This window comes from Monodon monoceros, unplaced genomic scaffold (genome assembly GCF_005190385.1).
Source record: "Monodon monoceros isolate NGI ecotype Baffin Bay Population unplaced genomic scaffold, NGI_Narwhal_1 Super_Scaffold_4, whole genome shotgun sequence".
Taxonomy (NCBI): Eukaryota; Metazoa; Chordata; class Mammalia; order Artiodactyla; family Monodontidae; genus Monodon; species Monodon monoceros.
In genome coordinates this window covers 44683773-44704360 of record NW_021703781.1, presented here as the reverse complement: position 1 = coordinate 44704360, position 20588 = coordinate 44683773, and the positions used below count along the sequence as shown (strand labels likewise).

The 20588-nt window shown below is 34.5% G+C and overlaps 1 protein-coding gene across 1 annotated transcript in view; it reads right to left on the bottom strand.

Annotated features, from left to right (window-relative positions):
- Positions 1 to 20588, bottom strand: part of PTEN (phosphatase and tensin homolog) — an 89681-nt gene that overhangs the window by 60415 nt on the left and 8678 nt on the right. The window contains exon 2 of the mRNA XM_029244893.1: positions 2695 to 2779. Within this exon, the coding sequence (XP_029100726.1) occupies positions 2695 to 2779 (85 nt within the window). The remainder of the gene's footprint in view (positions 1 to 2694; positions 2780 to 20588) is intronic.

The window sequence follows — 20588 nt, the reverse complement described above, 5'->3', positions numbered from 1 at the left end:
ACTGAGATGTTATCATCTTTGAACCAAAAAGGAATCATTACTGATTAGTACTAGTGTCTCCAATATAGTGTAAGCCATTCAAGAAAATCAATTATTTAGGTACTAGAGACAGTCATTTCCATGGAGAGGTTAATCCTAACATGCAATCTACTTAGGAATTATTTATTTTCATTTTACTTCATAGGAAAAACTACATCTTCCTTCCTGGTCACTGTTCATCCTTTCTCATAAACTAAGTGGGGCGGGTAACTGAGGCCAACAAAGCCTTACTGGCCATTTATCCACCAATCCAAAACAAACAAACAAAAACAAAACAAGCACAGTGGGCTTCCCTGGTGGCTCAGTGGTTAAGAATCCACCTGCCAATGCAGGGGACACGGGTTCAAGCCCTGGTCCAGGAAGATCCCACATGCCGCAGAGCAACTAAGCCCGTGCGCCACAACTACTGAGCCTGCATGCCACAACTACTGAAGCATGCACACCTAGAGCCCGTGCTCCACAACAAGAGAAGCCACCGCAATGAGAAGCCCCCGCTCGCCGCAACTAGAGAAAGCCCTGCGCACAGCAACGGAGACCGCACGCAGCCAGAAACAATAAATAAATAAAATACAATAATAAAATAAATTAAAAAAAAACAAGCACAGCATAGCTATTATGTTCAGCTGATAATTTTTCATTTTTATGTGCTATTTCCATTATCACTGGGGTGACAAGATCAGTTGGTTAAAGTAACCGCTGGCTAAATAACAATCCATACACATAAAACTCTTTTTCAAGAGTGACATTTGAAAAAGTCAAAAGCTAGATAAAATAAACTTTAAAGAAGATAGAATAAATTTCAACCTTTGTTCCTGATTACAAGCTAAATGTGTGAATCTTAATTCAGAGGCATAAAAGCAGAGGTTATGAAGTCAGAAGATGACAGATCAAAATACTTCCCAGCACAGTAGTTGCTTGATGACGTTATTACAACCTAAGATCTGATAGTCATACGTATAGAACCAGAAACTGGACTTTATCAGTAATCTGAAACATGATCAGTCAGCCTCAGTAAATTCAGTCAAAAGAGACTAATTCACATTCAGAAGAGGACAATGTAAAAATTAGGATAATTTATCACAAGGATATCCTTACAGTGATCAGAAAATGCATCCTATGCTCGGAGTACTCATACTCCTTTTCCGTATAAGTATTAACCTGACTTGGTTGAATACAGAATTATAGTAATGTGAAGTAGACGGACTTCAGAGATGTTTCATCTAGGCCATAAAGAGGCCTGATAAACACTCCTGCACCACAGCAGCAAACACATGTTTGATGACTGCACTGCTCATTTCCCAGATTCTCCATCTCTTGAGTCAAACTTTACCTCTCTTATTCTTTTTTCTATCATTCACTGCATTTTCTGTAGATGGGTATTATCACTGACTAAGCCATATCAAGCTGTTGCTCCCATGGATCTGCGATATTACACATTCTTCCATCGTGTCCTGCCCAACTATGAGAAGGCAAATTCATTTCTTATTTTCAAGTTCTTAAATAGTTCCTCTGACAGCCTCATGTACCATCTATAACCGTAACAGAAACTACAAAGAACTCTGGGAGTTTTTTGTAGATACTGAAATTTAATTCTGAACACAACATTACAAAAATCCAATTGGATACAACTCAATACTGCAAAAATGTAAATATACTCTGGCTCAAAGCAAATTACTAAAAATTAACCACTTAGTAAAACAACTATGCCTAGCTCATGTGAGAGTACAGATACTCTTATATACTAAGACAACTATTTAAAAAGGATTCTACATCTGCAAAAAGCTTTACAAAGTGTTTTCCTGCGCATTATAACATTTAATTCTCATAACCACCAAATATTTAAATTGAAAGTCTCCAAAAAAGATACTTCTGAGAGTACAGGGAATAATCCAAAATTTTAACTTCTAAAAGCCAATTGAAGTTCCGACTGACATTTTACAGTTAATTTATTTATATACATATTTTTTGCTCTGAAATTAGAAAACATATTGACTATTTACACAGCAGACAAAAATTCCTTCTCTCATAAAATATATTACGTACTCTTAGGTCATAAATGTATTTAAAATTATTTAAATGAGCCTTGAGAACTACTGTTCAGAAATGAATGATAATTACACTTAGAAAATTATGCAAAATTGTAAAGCAAACACTTAGGCTTTGGTATGCCCAGCAACTCCTTTCTAGATCCCCTGTACCAAATACTTCTTCAGGTCCTTGGTACACTTATGCCCCATTATAAACTGCTCTATGTAAAATTACATGGTACCAGGTACCTACACCTTAGCATAAATAAATTTAAGTGAATAAATCCACTCAGGATTTTAAGAATAATACCCAATTGTGAAATAAAAGACAAAAATCATAGTGTAATGGAATCCAGATATTAAACTGGTGAGGGGCATTTTATGGAGTCCATGAAATCATATCACATACACCTGATTATGTAAAAGGTCAGTTCTTATCAAATGAGTTTTATCCCATTGAGGCTGAGTAGGTACGTGAAGAAAAAAGCAGTTATAGGTCACCAACATAATAAAAATAAAGTTTACATCACAATGTACATCTTTTTCTGTGGTTTAGAAATCTTTTCTAAATGAAAATACAACACGAATATACATCAATATTTGAAACAGAAAATTAAAGAGTTCTTACCTTACTACATCATCAATATTGTTCCTGTATACGCCTTCAAGTCTTTCTGCAGGAAACCCCATGGCAATAATGTTTGGATAAATATCTGAGTACTTAAGTTAAGGAAATATGCAACAATGCAAATTACATGTACACATTTTAAAACATTAGCTGATTGAAATACACAACAATGCAAACTACATGTACACATTTTAAAACATTAGCTGATTGAAATACACAACAATGCAAACTACATGTACATGTTTTAAAACATTAGCTGATTATAAAAAGAAGCTTTCCCCACTACAAGCTACGCTAATAAAAGATTGTCAAATGTATTTACTTATAAGCCATCATGTGTAATTAAGAAATACAGGTAAATACACTGATCCCCAAAAAGATCCTCAAAACAATTATACGACAAAACAATTTTTAAATCCTTCTACTCAGTATATTTAGAATGCACCTAAGGTAAAAGGTAACTTCCATATTTACAGTCCTAAAGTATCAGGACAAAACTCAAAATAAAAACAAAACAAAAAACAGCGTACAACTTCTCATTTTTCATGGTTGTAAAAGGTACTACGGTATAGAGAAAAGTAGATACAATTAAGAGTTACAAAGTCAGATTTAAGAACTGGCTATGCCTCTAAACAGTTGTATAAATTGGACAACTCAACCTTTCCTATTCTACACAATAGTTAGGTTGAGAAGACCACTATGATCTCTTCTAGCCCGTGGTATTTATGACTTGATAATGCTGAACTGAGGTAGAAACTTATTCTCATTTCCAAACAAGGTAATCAATATTTAGCATGCCCATTCTATTAACTTATGTTATATATTACAGTTGCATAAAACAAACTTCTACCCTCAAAAATTTGTATCAGATTAACCTTAAAAAAGCACCAATAATCTACATTTCTATGCATTTTGTCCATCATACTAGCTCTCATTTCTTGAGCTCTATCAACCCTCTCTAATCTCATGATTTTCTGACACAGAAAACAGCCAAGTTAATCTGCCTTAAGCCACTCAAGACCATCTCTAAAGCTCTATGCCCACCTACTTGGACCCATTCATCTTCCAAATACAATTTAAAATTCACCAAATCCAGTGCCCTTTTAAAGATTTTTTTCTTTATTTCTGCTGCATTCACACTATTGAGCTTATTTCAGTATTATTTTCAATCTAAAAATAACTATTAAATTACTAAAAGCTTTCACTTTGATATATCATTATAATTTAAGAAAAGATTATATTACTATATGTTCTACCTTTATGATTACTAGTACTGCTTGGACAGATCTACAGAATATTTTAAGAAAAAAATGTGCAAAACAGAGTATATAGTATGTTACCTTTTGTATAAAAGAGATATTTTATAAAATATTTATACATATTTTTGTTTGAATTTGAACCCTCCAACACACACACACACACACACACACACACACACAAGATAACTGAGAAACTAACAAAAATGGTTGCTTCATAGAGAAGGGGAGGGGAAAGAGGGAAGCACACATTGAAACAAATCTGATTAAATATCAAATTGGTAACCAGGAGAAAGGATTTATTTCAAGGGTTATTTGGACACTAATTTTACTGTACTTCTGGGCAGGAAGTATTCTAAGAAGGAAGAGAGCTAAAAAGAAATTTTAAACTTCTACCGATAGTTTATTTCTAATAATATCAGTATTGATATCTTCAATTTTTTTCCTTATATTATAGGAAAAAACAATGAAGTTATGTTAATGACTTGAAGATTCATGATTATTACTGTAAGAGAAAAGAGATACCATTATAAAATCAAGAACTCAAGTAATAACTGAATATATTAATGTGAACTCATGTTTGTAGAACTCTATATTGTTTAGGTCTTTTCAAAGAAATGGCTTAAAAGTATGTCACCTTAGCAGTAGTAAACACTTCTAGAACCCGATTTCATCCCTAATATCATAATACACTAAAGGGTACCAACTCCTTGAAAAACTGGTTGATGTCAGATCTGGAGCAGGGAAGGTACAAGGTGAGCCTGGGATATCTTTCTGTGCCAAAAAGCAGGAAGGCATACAGAGATTAGTGGTCTATATCAAACAGACATAGGAGCTAGCATGAAGGATATCACAATGGCTCAATGTGTGACAAACTGAGTATCAAAGAAAAATTTTAAATGGTAGTAAATTAAAGAATCCTGAATAAAATGAAAATCCGTGAGTCTATAAAGATACTCAAAACAGAAAAAGTTCGAGCAACTAAATAAAAAATTATTTTCATTTATAACTTTTGATAAAAGTGGCTATTGGAATAGTTCTTTACTTTGAAATTGGTGAAGGGGGAGATTAAGGATTTATCCTACTTTTCCTGTAGGAACTCTATTTCAGGGAAGGCAAATAACTCCATTTCATAAAGCAAACGCAACAGAAAATACCAGTTAATAAACATAAAAAGACAGAATTAGGAAAATCAAACTTTGCAAGCCCTAATAAAATTATTGATTTAGGCAAGGATCAACAAATGGTGCTAAACCAACAGGTATTAGATAATGAGGACCTGAACTTTCGTACAGAGCCGAAGTAACACTGCACAAAATATCTTCTAATGTAAGAAGACAAATATAATTGAATAATGGGCAGAAAAGACTGTCATCACCCAATTTCAGTGGTCAATCTCAGCATTACCAAGAAAGTTAAGTAGAGATCACATAACTTTTGATGTGCTGCAATATGAAGAACACAGCATCATCTATGATAGCCAAATCATCTTCAAGCTGCGAATCCACCAAGCACTTAGAGATATAAATTTTAACTTACAGACACTATATGAGATAGAACAAGCTAAATGACATTATGAGCATAAACTGGACAAATTCAAAAGGTCTGCCAGACATGATGCAGTCTCTTTCAAATTATCTTTTTAAAAAGTCAAATATCATTTTAAAAGGTGAGGAGGGGAGGGATGAGTAGTTATCCTTGATTTAGAAAGACATAAGTGTTCTAACAGTCAAGTTCACTGGTACAATCCTGTTCTGGTTACTGTTTTAGACAAACCAGCCATTAAGGACATTTTAAGAAATTTTAATATGATCCGAGGATTGGCTGAGATGAAAATTTACAGAAATGGAAGAGTAGACATTATTGACTGAAAAAAAGGTTTCAAGAGCAAAGGTACAGTGTGACACCATTTTGATAAAAGAAAACATATACAGTATACCCGTATACTTAATTAAATTATGTAGACAAAAAGATTACAAACTAAAGTACTAAAAGTAATAGTCTCTAGATGGTAGGAATATATTTTTTTTCTCATTTTTGCTTGTTCTGTATTTTTGGTATGATGCACCTGTACTATTTCTATAACGGGTTTTTTGTTTTTTTGTTTTTTGCTTTTTGCGGTATGCGGGCCTCTCACTGTTGTGGCTTCTCCCATGGCGGAGCACAGGCTCCAGACACGCAGTCTCAGCAGCCATGGCTCACGGGCCCAGCCGCTCCGCGGCATGTGGGATCTTCCCGGACCGGGGCATGAACCCGCGTCCCCTGCATCGGCAGGTGGACTCTCAACCACTGCGCCACCAGGGAAGCCCTCTATAACGGGTTTTAAAAATTATGTTTGTTTTATAATTATCTCCAAATCTATTTACTGTCTTGACAAAATATTGCCTTTCCCTATATGACTTACAATCAGCTTTGTATGTAGTTTTTTTAAATGCTGAATTTCTTTAAAAAGAAAAAGTATAATAATAAAAGTATCTAAGACTTAAATAGCTTTTACTATGGGCCAGGAACAATTTTTGTCACTTTAAGAATACATAAATTCACCCTCAACCTCAAAGGGTTCTTCTACTATAAAGACTCCAAAAGAAAACTGTTAGGATTAACATTTTTAACATCACGAATATTAGCTGTCATCTATTATTCTAACATAAGTAACCCCACTTAAAAATGTAGCTCTTATTCAATTAACAAAATGTTTTAGCATATTGTATCCACTCACACACACACACACAAAAAAAACCAAAACAGGGCTCCCCTGGTGGCGCAGTGGTTGAGAGTCCGCCTGCCAATGCAGGGGACACGGGTTCGTGCCCCAGTCCGGGAAGATCCCACATGCCGCGGAGCGGCTGGGCCCGTGAGCCATGGCCGCTGAGCCTGCGCGTCCAGAGCCTGTGCTCCGCAACGGGAGAGGCCACAACAGTGAGAGGCCCGCGTACCGCAAAAAAAAAAAAAAAACCAGAACAGAGGCTCAAATTAAGCCTAAAGCAGTACAATTCCTGAAAATGAATCATCTTTACTTTTTAACTCTGTCTTATAGAGTAGAAACATAAGAAAATGGGAAATAACAGTCAGAAGAAAATGAGGCAGCAGTAGGGAACCCAAAGCAGTGGCAGCTACCACAAATCTGGAATTCCTACCTAAAAAATTATAAATATACTTTAGTAAAAAATATAAATTGAAATAATGCCAAGTTTTTCTGAGCAATGCAACAGAAATTTTTTTATGTAAAAAAATTTTATTACTACTAACAAACTTACCTAACCATTAATTTCTGTGAGAATGCTAGTAAGATTCTAGCCTTATAGAAAAGCATAGAAGTGGGGGGAGGGATAAATTAGGAATTTGGGATTAACAGATACACACTACTATATATAAAATAGATAAACAACAAGGACCTACTGCACAGCACAGGGAATCATATTCAATATCATGAATAACCTATAATGGAAAGGAATATATATATTCTTATAATCATATATATATAAAACCGAATCACTTTGCTGTACTCCTGAAACACTGTACTTCATTCAATAAATTTAAAAAGAAAGAAAGAAAGAAAAGCATAGAAATATAAAGCCCCTTGAAATGCAGTCATTTTAACAAGGACTAAACTCAAATTTATCTGTGCACTATGAATACTAACTAATAAAGTAAATAAGGCTGGAAAGGGCTTGGTTAACTTACTTAAGAAAAATACTTATCAGTAACTACACATAACTGGGGATGTTATATACTCATTAAAGTAAATTCAGTCAGCCCCCTCCTTTATTTACTTAATTAGGAGGGGGCCGACTGAATTTAGATTTCCAAAACTGATGTCAGCAACTAATAATAATGTCCAAACACATTTTGAACATTCAAAAACACACTGAACATTGTGCAAGGGGCAATGAGAACATAAGACTAAGTAAGCAAAGATTACAGCACTCTAGGAGTTCCTATTCTATCAGGGAAGACAGACGCACAGACATACAACTATGCCAAAGGCCCCATTATATATACATAAGATCAAGATATTTTAAGAGCCAGAGAAAGAGGGATTAATTCTGTAGAGGCAGAGATACAGCTTCACAAAGTAGGTAGTAGTATGTTAGATAATCCTTAAGAAATAGGTCATACACCAGTAAACAGAAGAAGAAACAAAACAATTACAACATTTCAAACAGAGGGTAGAGCAGATACATGGAAATACATAAAATATTCAGAAAAAGTGAGGAGTCCAGTATAGCTCACACACAAAGCTTTATGGAGAAGGTGGCAGGACTGACAGGAGATTAGGTCTGGTTTTAAGGATGCTGTGACAGGAAGTTCAATTCAATCAGACAGATAAGGAGTCAAAGGCCAGGATCAACATGGGAGTTTCTTGCAGAGCAATAATCCAATCCTTCCTTTAAATAGAATCTAGGAATTTAGCCTTCTTAAGGTTTCATTTTTCCTCAGACTCCCAACTTCCCTATTCATACAGTTTGAGATTTTACCCAACACTTTGGCATCCATCATAAATTAGAAAAACAGAGAACATGTCCCAGACAGTACGCCAAATACATTCTCATTTAATCCTAACAATCCTATGAAGTAACATTACCACTTCATAGATGATGAAATTGAGGGTCAAAAAAGATTGGTCCCAAAGCCAGCAAGTAGTTAGTTACAATTCAAACCCATTATGTACGTAACTCTAAAGCCCAAACTTTTTGTACCATTCTGCCTCAAAAGATTAAGATTTTCTATACTTCCAAATCAATAGTAAAAATATAAAATTTTCAAAGGAAGCATATTCAAATGAAAGTAAGTTACTAATCACACGTTAAAACTAAAAAACTTCTAAAAGACAATACAAAAATCTACTGGTATTTCCAAAACTGATGTCAGCAACTTATGAATGCTCAATTTTGAGGCAAACATTTCTCATGCCAAGAATTATGTCAATAAATAAAACCCTTCTAACATATGGCTTTTTTGCTTCCCATTAAAATTTTTATGACATAATTTTTTAGACAATTTAAACCAAATAGGAATAACTGAGGTGGGGGAAAAAAATATATATATATATATGACTGCTAATACAGAATAGACTTAACTTGCACTTACTGGATATTATTTTGAATAATAAAAGTGGGCTAATAAAAGTACCTATCATATAGGGTTGTTATAAAGATTAAATGATTTAATATATGAACAATGCCTAGAACACAGTGATGTCTATGAACTGAACAAATGGTATAACCATAGATCTTAAGAGCCCACCACTATTTGGTTGGTTTTCAATGACAATGACTTGTTGAATAACCTAACCCTTCTAAAGAACATCAAAACCCAACAGAATCTTTAAAATCTTTACTATATCAATTTGCCTTTTTACTTAACTTAAGAACATATGCAAAATATAACTCTGAAAGAAAAAAAAAGCCTTCTTTCCCAGTGGCTCCTGCACATGCAACAAGTAGAGAGTAAGAAATGCATACATGGTACCATCTTGCCTAGGTCGGATGCCACCATAGCTACAGGAGATCTGATATGCACTGGACAGTCTTTCCCCACTCCCCCTCCTTCAAGTAAACATGTTAAAATGTGTTTTGTTTTCCTTTAATTGAGGTATAATTTACATAAATACACAGATCGTAAGTGACTGGTTTATGAGTTCTGATAATTATATACAGTATACCATGCTTGATTCAAGTGCTACAACAATCCCTTCACACCACAGAACACTGTCCCAAAGAAAATAATGAATAATAGTTAAGTTTTAAAATCTGTGCACAGAAGTTGATTCAACCCATAATATAAATGACCTATTATAAAATAATGTGGCTACTATGAGTTAAATAATTTTTTATTGGCTGTTCTAAGCATCCAAGCATAACTTAAAACACTAAAAATATGTTCGAAGTTACCTCTAATTAACAAAACATCTTTCAAAAAACTTGTGACTTGAGATCTCATGAGTCTACCTTATCTCAGAAATTTATTTGAGCCTAAATTAATGGGGTTTAAACTATAAATTTACCTTCAATTTTCAAATAGAGGATAACAACCAAAAATAGCTCCCTAAGATACTTTGTTTTACTACTTACCATTCTATTGCACATTTTATTAAAATGACAAGGGAGGGAAAAAATAGCTCCCTAAGCTTTATTTTATAACAATGTGTTCCCGACACAGATTGAATCTTATTTTAAATATGATAATTACTGGGGGCTTCCCTGATGGTGCAGTGGTTAAGAATCTGCCTGCCAGTGCAAGGGGCATGGGTTCGAGCCCTGGTCCGGGAAGATGCCACATGCTGCACAGCAACTAAGCCCGTGTGCCACAACTACTGAGCCTGTGCTCTAGAGCCTGCGAGCCACAACTACTGAAGCCCATGCGCCACAACTACTGAAGCCCGCACACCTAGAGCCCGTGGTCTGCAACAAGAGAAGCCCACTGCAATGAGAAGCCCGCTCACCACAACTAGAGAAAGCCCACACACAGCAGCGAAGACCCAACACAGCCAAAAATTAATTAATTAAAAATAAATAAATATGATAATTACTAACAGGAAAGCAGTTCTGAAAAGTTTCTCTGTAGTACTCTGTATAGTATATAGATATACTTATCCCTTAACTTATAAACTGAAGTGCAGTGCTCGTATACAAACCAATAACTACTTATTTTTCCTGCCATAATTATTTTAAGGAAAATTATTTCCACAGACCACATAAAAGCTATTTTTAGAATTCTAGTTAACTGAAAGTTGTACAATGTGAAGCTATAGCATACGTGGAACACGACAGGTCAAATAAAAAGTGACATACAGATTTTAGAGAGGTAGTGATCAAAAAGTTTCAAAAGCAAATCTCAAGTTGCCTGGCTCACAAGAGGAACACTGAGCTAAACTGGCAGCGGGAGTAAAGGAATAAAGCCAGACTAACAAAAGACAACAAGAATCAAAAGCATGTTAGCAAATACCAGGACATCACCATTTAATTTCATTTTCGAGGAATTTCTGGAGCTTTTTCCCTGATTTCTGTCAGTGCTTTCAACTCACAGACACTTAAGGCTCAGGTGAGAGGAAAAGAAATTCAGCCACTGATTCATTAACTACATTAGCTTTACATTTCTTTCAACAAATTTTAACAGGTTTAAATTTAACAAATACTTTCCAAGTATGTCACAGTTAATCCACATTATCAACTTTTATAATCACATTATGTTTTAAATACCAGCCATGCTCATAGACTTCTATGACTTTCTCATTTAATAAAAGATTTTATATTTCTTAAGTAGATTTTATTTTTCCCTAATAAGTGTGTTAAATGTTTGGATCTGGTTTCTGATGATTCTATTGGGAGGAAAGCAGAAATAGGAGTTCCTTGAATTTCCCAGTTGATAAAGTGTTAATTGTTCAGTATTTAAGATCATCTGCCCTAATATACATCATATAATCATCCCTGTACAGACCAAATCAATGCAGCCTAAAATTTTATTTTCTAAAATGAAAAGGGTACGTAGATACAAAAGCATGAACTACAGAAATATGAAGAGAAAGAATGCTCAAAAAGATGGGAATTTTAAGAATAAAGAAGAAATGTCCAGGAACAACACAGGACACAGGAACTCTGAAATATTTACTAGATGACAGGCCCTGTACTAAGTACTTAATGCATACTGTCATTTAATATAGAAAACCAAAATTCCATTCTTAGCTTTGCAACTTAAAAGCCTAGACTTCAGATTAAGTTAATCTCTGAGCCTCAAATATTTTTGTTTTTCTGTAAAACAATGATAATAACACTTGCTGTAACTTCTTCACCGGTTGTTTCAAAGATCAAATGCGATATCGGAAATATCTTTAAATCTGTAAAACTGCAAAGGGGTCTACAATTGTAAATAAGGGGTTGTTATTATTTGAGGTTGCATAAGTTAGAAATGTCCTGTTATTTTTTAGTTTAAATGTCTCATTACAAGGCAACTCAAGACAGTTTTCATAAACAAATTATATTAACTTAAATTCACTTTAGCATAAATTTTAGGTTCCTTTTAACACTTTTTAATTATCTGCTAGCAGTGCCAAACCAGAAAGGAAAACTGACTGCCAAATAACTTAGGAACTCCACTAAAGTTTTCTACTTCTCCAAGCAATTTGAACCTCACAACTTTCTTTGATGTTTTTATATTATACCAACTCTTCTTGACTGAAAAGTTTACACAAGTTTATATCTCACTTTCTAAATGAAAAATTACATTCTTCTAAGGTAATATCAAGAATTGCTAGTAATTCTTCCACTTAGAAACAAAACTATAAACTGGTTCGTTTGTCAAGAAATCTGCAACCATGTGACTTCCCTGGTGGCGCAGTGGTTAAGAATCCGCCTGCCAATGCTGGGGACAAGGGTTCCAGCCCTGATCCGGGAAGATCCCACATGCTGCAGAGCAACTAAACCCATGCGCCACAACTACTGAGCCTGCGATCTAGAGCCCGCGTGCCACAACTACTGAAGCCCGCATGCCTAGAGCCCGTGTTCAGCAACAAGAAGCCACCTCAATGAGAAGCCCGCGCACCACAACGAAGAGTAGCCCCCACTCGCTGCAACTAGAGAAAGCCCGCGCGCAGCAACGAAGACCCAATGCAGCCAAAAACATAAACTAAATAAAGGAATGAGCATCTTAAAAAAAACAAGAAATCTGCAACCTATAGAGCCATGAAACTGCTGTATCTTTTATTCCAACAATCCCACTCTAACAATATAATCTAAAAAAACAAACCAAGGAAAAAAACTATACAAAGATTATTTACAATAGTGCTGTTTAGCAAACCACGATATTTAGCCTGATGAAATATTACCTATATAGCTATTAAAGTAAGTATCCATCGACAGATAAAAATCTGTGATAAAAGAGAACACAGAACAGTATGAAAACACTGATTACAAGGACCTAATTATGTTCATATGTACATTAACAAACAGGGAAAGATAATTTCCAGTGACAAATATCTGAAATAGAAGTAACTTTTTTCTATTAAATTGTTCAAATTTAAGAATCATTTTGAAAACATTTCAAGCTAGATATATTGATTACACTGAGGTTAAAAAAAATCTTTTTAAAGGAATAATCAAGGCACTGAAATTTATTTAAATTTAATCAAATTAGAGCCATGGAAAAATATCAAGTCACTGATAATGCAAGCAATAGTCTAAAATCCAAAGTACAATTTTCTAGTGTATTAGCTGAGGGATTATTAGTCCCCTCAACTAACTGAACCAATTCTTCTCCGGAGTAGTTTGTTAATAATGAAATAATATATCCACAACTGTTCAAGCCTACATCTGTGAACCTCTAAAACTTTAAGTTGCCCAACTAACTGGTTTTAACGAGTATACCAAACAATTACCTTCTTCCTAGGTCTCTGGATGAATACGATAAGACTGATTTCCTGTTTCAGAACTCTGCTGCTGTTAAAATACACACACACACACACACACACACACACACACACCCCTCCCTAAAGTGTTGCTCCCACTAAAAAACATCTAAGATTGACTACCAATGACAAATCAAACAAATTATGGCTGTAACACATAACAACTTTCAAAAAGGTTATCAGTTCAACAACATGCATTAGACATACTTATCCACATTATATACCTGAACCAAGCCAAATGTTAATTCTAATTAGTTTTCTACCATAAAATCTTAATAAAGCATATTAAAGACTGTAAAAGTTAAAACTATATCAATCCATCATTACTCTGAAGTACATAAGAGGGTGTCTTTTATGCTCTAATATTCATATTCAATGTTAGATTTATAAATTACTTCTGTAATATCATTCTATTATAAAAGCCATTCTTTTATCATTTATTTTAATAGAAGTGACTACCTAAAACATTAGTTTTGGCTACTCTATAGCTATGCAAAAAGATAAAAGGTCATTAACTTTTACAGAAAAAAGACATTCAAAGAGTTAAGGTACAAGATGCCAAGGGATTTGTCAGTAGTTTGACAACAAAGGCCAGTAACGTTTAGTGCCAATTCACTCAATATTAGCAAACTGCATTCTGGAAGGAACAAAAAGATTCCAAGATTTGTAACTGAATTGATCTTTTAGATACAATCATGAACAAATTTCCTAACATTCAAAAACTACCACACACACACAAGGTACTAAGAAAACAAAGTTCTAATACAAATGTGTCTCCAACAAGTGGATTTTCTTTTTCCTATTAATTTAGCCAAAACTGCAAGATTTTAAAATTTACTTCTAACAATCAAATTTACTTTTCAAAGAAAGTCCTGTTAATTTGAAACATTTTAAAGGAGAAAAGCTCCAAACAAGTGTGTGCTGTTTCATTTTATATTTGACTTTTAATATTATAAAATCAAATCTCTTTATTCCATATCTTAAGTCAGAAAATCATCTGGAAATGACTTTTTTCCTCAATTAGCAAAAAGTTTTGCCTAAGTGCAGTATTTTAATCTGGATAAGAACAATATAAACTAGAAATTCATATAGATTTTAAAATATGAAGGCACACATACTGGCATTCATTACTCTATTGGTAAGAATCATATTACTGATTTTATGATAAGTGCCTTGTTCTAATACTACTGTATAATATGATTCATATTCCCACTGATGGTATTTTAATTATTATATCAATTTATAACTGCTTGAATAAGTATATTATCTAAAAGATCTGAAATTACATATACTAAAATACTAGTCAAAATTCATCTTAAGATTTAATAATATGCAATTTTAGAATATACTAACAGCTATGAGAATAAGGTACATTGCTTGCTTTGAACTGATAACACTTAATTTTAGACAGCATGTTCCTCAAGGGATACCATTATTAGTAAGAATCCAATATTGCAAATGGGGGAGAAAACACAATTACTGATCACGGTTAGTTGTGGAATCTTCATATTCAAAGGAGAACACAGTAAAAATCTTGGAAACTAATTAGACTGAAACATTAAAGAAAAAACTAACTTAAGGGCTACTAACTCTTTCAACCAGTAAATAAACTTTTAAAAACATAACGTTTGGGGCTTCCCTGGTGGCGCAGTGGTTGAGAGTCCGCCTGCTGATGCAGGTTCGTGCCCTGGTCCGGGAAGATCCCACATGCCGCGGAGCGGCTAGGCCCGTGAGCCATAGCCGCTGAGCCTGCGCGTCCAGAGCCTGTGCTCCGCAACGGGAGAGGCCACAACAGTGAGAGGCCGCATACCGCAAAAAGGAAACAAAAACCATAACGTTTAACATACAGAAAAACAAAAATACCAAGTTAGACAGGAGGGACAGAAATGAAAAGAGGGGAAAGGAGCTCTTAACACCTCACACCATTTAAATACTATTAAGTAAACAGAACAGGTGAAGACTTTTACACTTTTAGTATTTGGATAAAAAAATCTCACCTACACATGCACCACACTTCATGTAAGAGATATAATTTATGTACACACTATCTATCCAAAAAGGTACACAAAGGCAACATTCTGTTCATGGCCTACAATTCAGGAATGAACAAAATCTATAAACTGATGTTAGTAAAACAATCTACTTTCATCAGACATTAATTTGAAATTGGCAAGATGTTTCTTACACGGAAAATGGAAACCCTGGACACAAAGTTGAATTTGAGGACATAAATTCAAAATGGTATCTAAACTGAAATATTATATCTGATCATATTAATCACTTGGCATGGTAACAAACTTCTCAATAAAAAACAATGTCAACATAATAAATAAAACAAAGTAGATTAAAATTAATCAGATCTTATTAAGCCCAATATGCAATATTAAAGACTTCTATGCAACTCGGCAAGATTAAATTCTTGGGGGTGAAAAGAAATTAAGTTATAGAAACAACTACTGCAGTGGTTCAAAATGCAATAGCAAAATTTTAGGGGAAACTCATTTACTAGCATACAGACAAGAAGTGAGTTATGGTAGAAGAAAGAAGAGAACTTGAAAAATATTTAAGCAAATCTTTAAGGAATACTTATTCAATCAGATCCCTGATTAAGTTCTGTAATAATGAATTCCTATATATCAACTCTTAGGGAAACTACAGTTTAAAAATCTTGTATAACTACAGTATCAAAATATTGTATAACTTAATACCTCAAGTTAAAACACGATGTTTCCACTTAAATATCCAAACAATCTTCTAAAAGTAAATGACTAAAAGCCAGGCTTTCATTACATAATCTTTAGTTCCCAACCGCTATCTTTGTATTTTAGTAGAAAAGTATCAACACTGGCATAACCATTAAGTTTTATTTTTGCAAAAGCTTAAAATTTGCTATTAGTTTTTAAAAATTGTAATTAATAGATGATTCCAAAAAGAGAAGTGTCAAAACCACTTATATCACTAGATTATCTTAACTTTTTCCTATATTTGTGTAACAGATGGCAAACCTTACTTTTTGGACACTATACAAAAATCACAATCTGTGTGACCTTTTCATTATCAAGAAGAATCCAACTAGCCTTAATAACCAGTACCTCAGTGTATTTTACAGTATTAGATATAAACTTGCTCACACTAGACAGAACCTAGATATGAAAAATTGTATACTTTCCGTATACTAAGTTATTTATTTAGACTTCCTACCACTAGTCCATGAAAACTATTCATATATTAGATTGCTTCTTGAGTTTTAAAAAAATACATATATTTACTTACAAACAAAACATTTTTGCCTTCATTATATTTTCATTAACACCCAAGAAGGTACCCCACACCTAGATTAAAATTTCCTTATGTTTAAGAATTGAAACAGGGCTTCCCTGGTGGCGTAGTGGTTGAGAGTCCGCCTGCCGATGCAGGGGACAGGGTTCGTGGCCCGGTCCGGGAAGATCCCACATGCCGCGGGGCGGCTGGGCCCGTGAGCCATGGCCGCTGAGCCTGCGCGTCTGGAGCCTGTGCTCCGCAACGGGAGAGACCACAACAGTGAGAGGCCCGCGTACCGCAAAAAAAAAAAAAAAAAAAAAAAAAAAAAAAAAAAAAAGAATTGAAACAATTTTATCTCATTTGGAAAAATGTTACTCTAACAAGTAACTGTTTAAAAAAGAGAAAAGTTTGTTTCTTCCACAATATTTTTTTTTCTAACTACATGAATAAATTCATTGAGAATTATCATTTGGCTAATAAGGTTAAAATTATTTCCATGTTTTAGTAACTGATACTTAAAATTAAAATTTGATACAAACAAATGCAATTTTTTACCACAAAAATTAATATTGATTATAAATGCAAATGCACATCAAACCTGCATCAATCACTATCACCAATTACTATCACCAAGGCAACTAAGCAAATATAAACTGTATCATTCAAAATATGCTCTACGGAACAGTAACATCATAAGTCATACCCTTTCTGATTAAAGAGAGGACAGCAACAGGGTTATAACAACTTTAGTATAAAGTGATGTGACAGTTTATTCAAATTACTTCTATATCCACTTTAATTTCAACACAATAGGATTACTATTCCTATTAGTAATAGGAATAGAAAATAGCAAAAGAAAATTTGACAGATCAAAAGTGTTTAGATACATTTTATTTTGCCTCACTTTTACATAACTAAAATATGCTTTAAATTTTAAATATGCAATAACTATCCTGTAAGTAAATAAGGGGAAAAAAAAGCTTCTAGACTTCAAACTTCAGCTATTTTTTTGTGTAAGAGACTATGATTTTGTGATTCAAAATCATGAAAACCTTTTCTAATATTTAGGTCAGCTTAAATCCACACTAAACAAAATCTGAAAAGGGCAGAAAAACAAATTGGCCAAATATTGGATAGATGTTTAATGTATAACTACAGAGAAGCAAATATTTCTGATGACTTCGCCATTTAAAATAATTAAGGTAATTATGAGGTGCTTTGGAAATTGTTAAAACACACACACACCTTTAAGTTCACTATGATGAATTATATTTTAAAATAAATGCATATGAACAAAAACTAGAAGCTAACATGGAAATATGAAGTTTCAGAGAACTAGGACAATGAGTAATTTTTTTAAATTTTTAGTTTTTATAAAAGAAATATTCTTAAGTACAGTAAAGCAAATGGAATGTTTTATTCATATACTGAAATAAATACCATATTTATTCAATTAAATTACAATAATAAATGCTACTTGTTTTTCTTAATAAATGTGAAGCTATCACATGATTAGCAGTCCTGGTTTTAAAATATTAGTATCTTTATCTCCTGTAATTTCACAAAGAATCATAACAGTCAAAACTTAAATTTCATAAGGATTTTAAAAATAGGCCTTGACATTTTAATCTGCCTGTGCAAAGTTGAGTGGCAAAGTAAATTGTAATATCAAGTGAACAGAAAAAAATCATAGCAAACAATCAATTCCTAGAACACTTTCGTAATTATGTTTGTCTGCCCTAAAAACAAAACAAAATTCAGAATCCACTAAGCTACCCCCTTGGCATCTTCTCATCTCTGGACTAGTCTAAAACTCCATCCCAATTTTTTTCTAAAACTTTCACACACTAACGCAAGTTTTTAATGTAGATAAATACAACACTTTAATTCAACAGGCTGACATAGCAAATTTAGGGTCTAGAAAAGAATGTAACACATGCATCAGAGAACCTTAGAGTTGGCCCTACTTCATCTGGAAAGATATGAGAAATTCTTATAACTTGTCAGAAATTTGCCATTTTACATAAGCAGATTTAACTTCACCACATCTGACTGTAACAAAAACAGCTTTAGAAAAAAAAAGCAGAAGATTAAAGAATGAATTAAACAGCACAAAACAAGTATCCTGTGAGCAAAGTACCTCTTAATTACATAACTAAAGGAAGCAAGCTAAGAATTACTTTTAAAACTAATGGCAATATAAAAATGAAAAGAAAAGTGCTTTAATAAAGCATATCCATCCTGTTAGAGTTCTATGTAACACCCTTCTGAATACCTCATATACTGCAATATACTTACACGTTTATTGAAAACATCTTCAGCCTTTTCTGACAGAAGTTCAAAGCAACACCTTCACAATCAGTCAGTCACACATGAGCCTTCTTCAAATAAACCCTTTTTTGTTACCAGGGATATGTTTTGTGGAAAAAGTTATTATAAAGAATACTGGCCTAGCAGCAGTCAGAAAAAATAGATACTAAAAGCCTAGCTCTATCATTTATTAGCAATTTCACCTTAAATACCACAACCTAAGGACAAAGGTACTGACTTATCAAATATTATACTTATAATATACCAGACACTTACACCTCTAAACCACAGTTTCTCAACCTCGGCAGTGTTGGCAGTTTGGGCTAGGCAATTATTTGTTGTGGATGAGGCTGTTCTGTGCACTGTAGGATGTTTAGCAGCATTCCTGGCCTCTACTCTGAGACAAATGCCAACAGCTTCCACCCTTTGACCACCCCCCCACCCCCGGGGCTGTGACCACCAAAAATGTCTCCAGACATTGCCAAATACCCAGACAAGGTGGAAGGAGATCACCGCCAGTTGGCAAACAATATTCTGAAAATATATTCTTCTAACAAACCTAAAAAGCACCCTACAAGTTAAGGGTTTTTACCATGTTAGAGATGTGAAAACTAAGGCTCACTAAGGTTAAGGAGTTTATCTTTTATTACATAACTGATAAGTAGCGGAGCAGGGATTTAAGCTACACTTTAGGTCTAGCTGACTCCCAAATCTATGCTCCTTCCATTCCACTATGCTGCTTTTCTAAACTCACTGCCTCGTCCACAAAAATCAGGGTAACATTTGCCATGCTGAGCTACTTAGGGTTTACAAATCAAATGATATAATGTATGTGTAAATTCTATTAAACTAAAAGAGATAACACATTAAGGATTTGCTTGACAGGAGATAATATAACACAGTGATTCACAAAGTTTGATCCCCAGACTACCATCATCAGCACCACCTGGGAACTTGTTAGAAATACAAATTCTGGGGCTTCCCCGGTGGCACAGTGCTTAAGAGCCTGCCTGCCAATGCAGGGGACACGGGTTCGAGCCCTGGTCCAGGAAGATCCCACATGCCGCGGAGCAACTAAGCCTGTGCGCCCCAACTACTGAGCTGCGCTCTAGAGCCCACGAGCCACAACTACTGAGGCTGCGTGCGACAACTACGGAAGCCCGTGCGCCTAGAGCCCGTGCTCCGCAACAAGAGAAGCCACCGCAATGAGAAGCCTGCGCCCCGCAACGAAAGAGCAGCCCCCGCTCGCCGCAACTAGAGAAAACCCACGCACAGCAACGAAGACCCAACGCAGCCAGAAATTAATTAATTAATTAAAAAAAAACAAATTCTCAGGCCCCAACCCAGACCTAATGAATCAGAAACTCTGGAGGTGGGGCAAGTAATCTATGACTTAAGCCCTGCAAGTTATTCGAATGCCATCTATAGTCTGAGAAACACCGATGTAATATAATGGGAAAAATACTGCACGAGGTACCTAAAAACCCTGCATCCTTCTTTGGACCCAATCTTCAGGTAGCCTTTAACAAGTTACTGATTTTTTTTTTTTTTTTTGGAGCTACGATTCCTATACTACAAAAAATGAGGAAAGTAATGCTTGTACCATCTTTTTTTTTTTTTGCGGTATGCGGGCCTCTCACTGTTGTGGCGTCTCCCATTGCGGA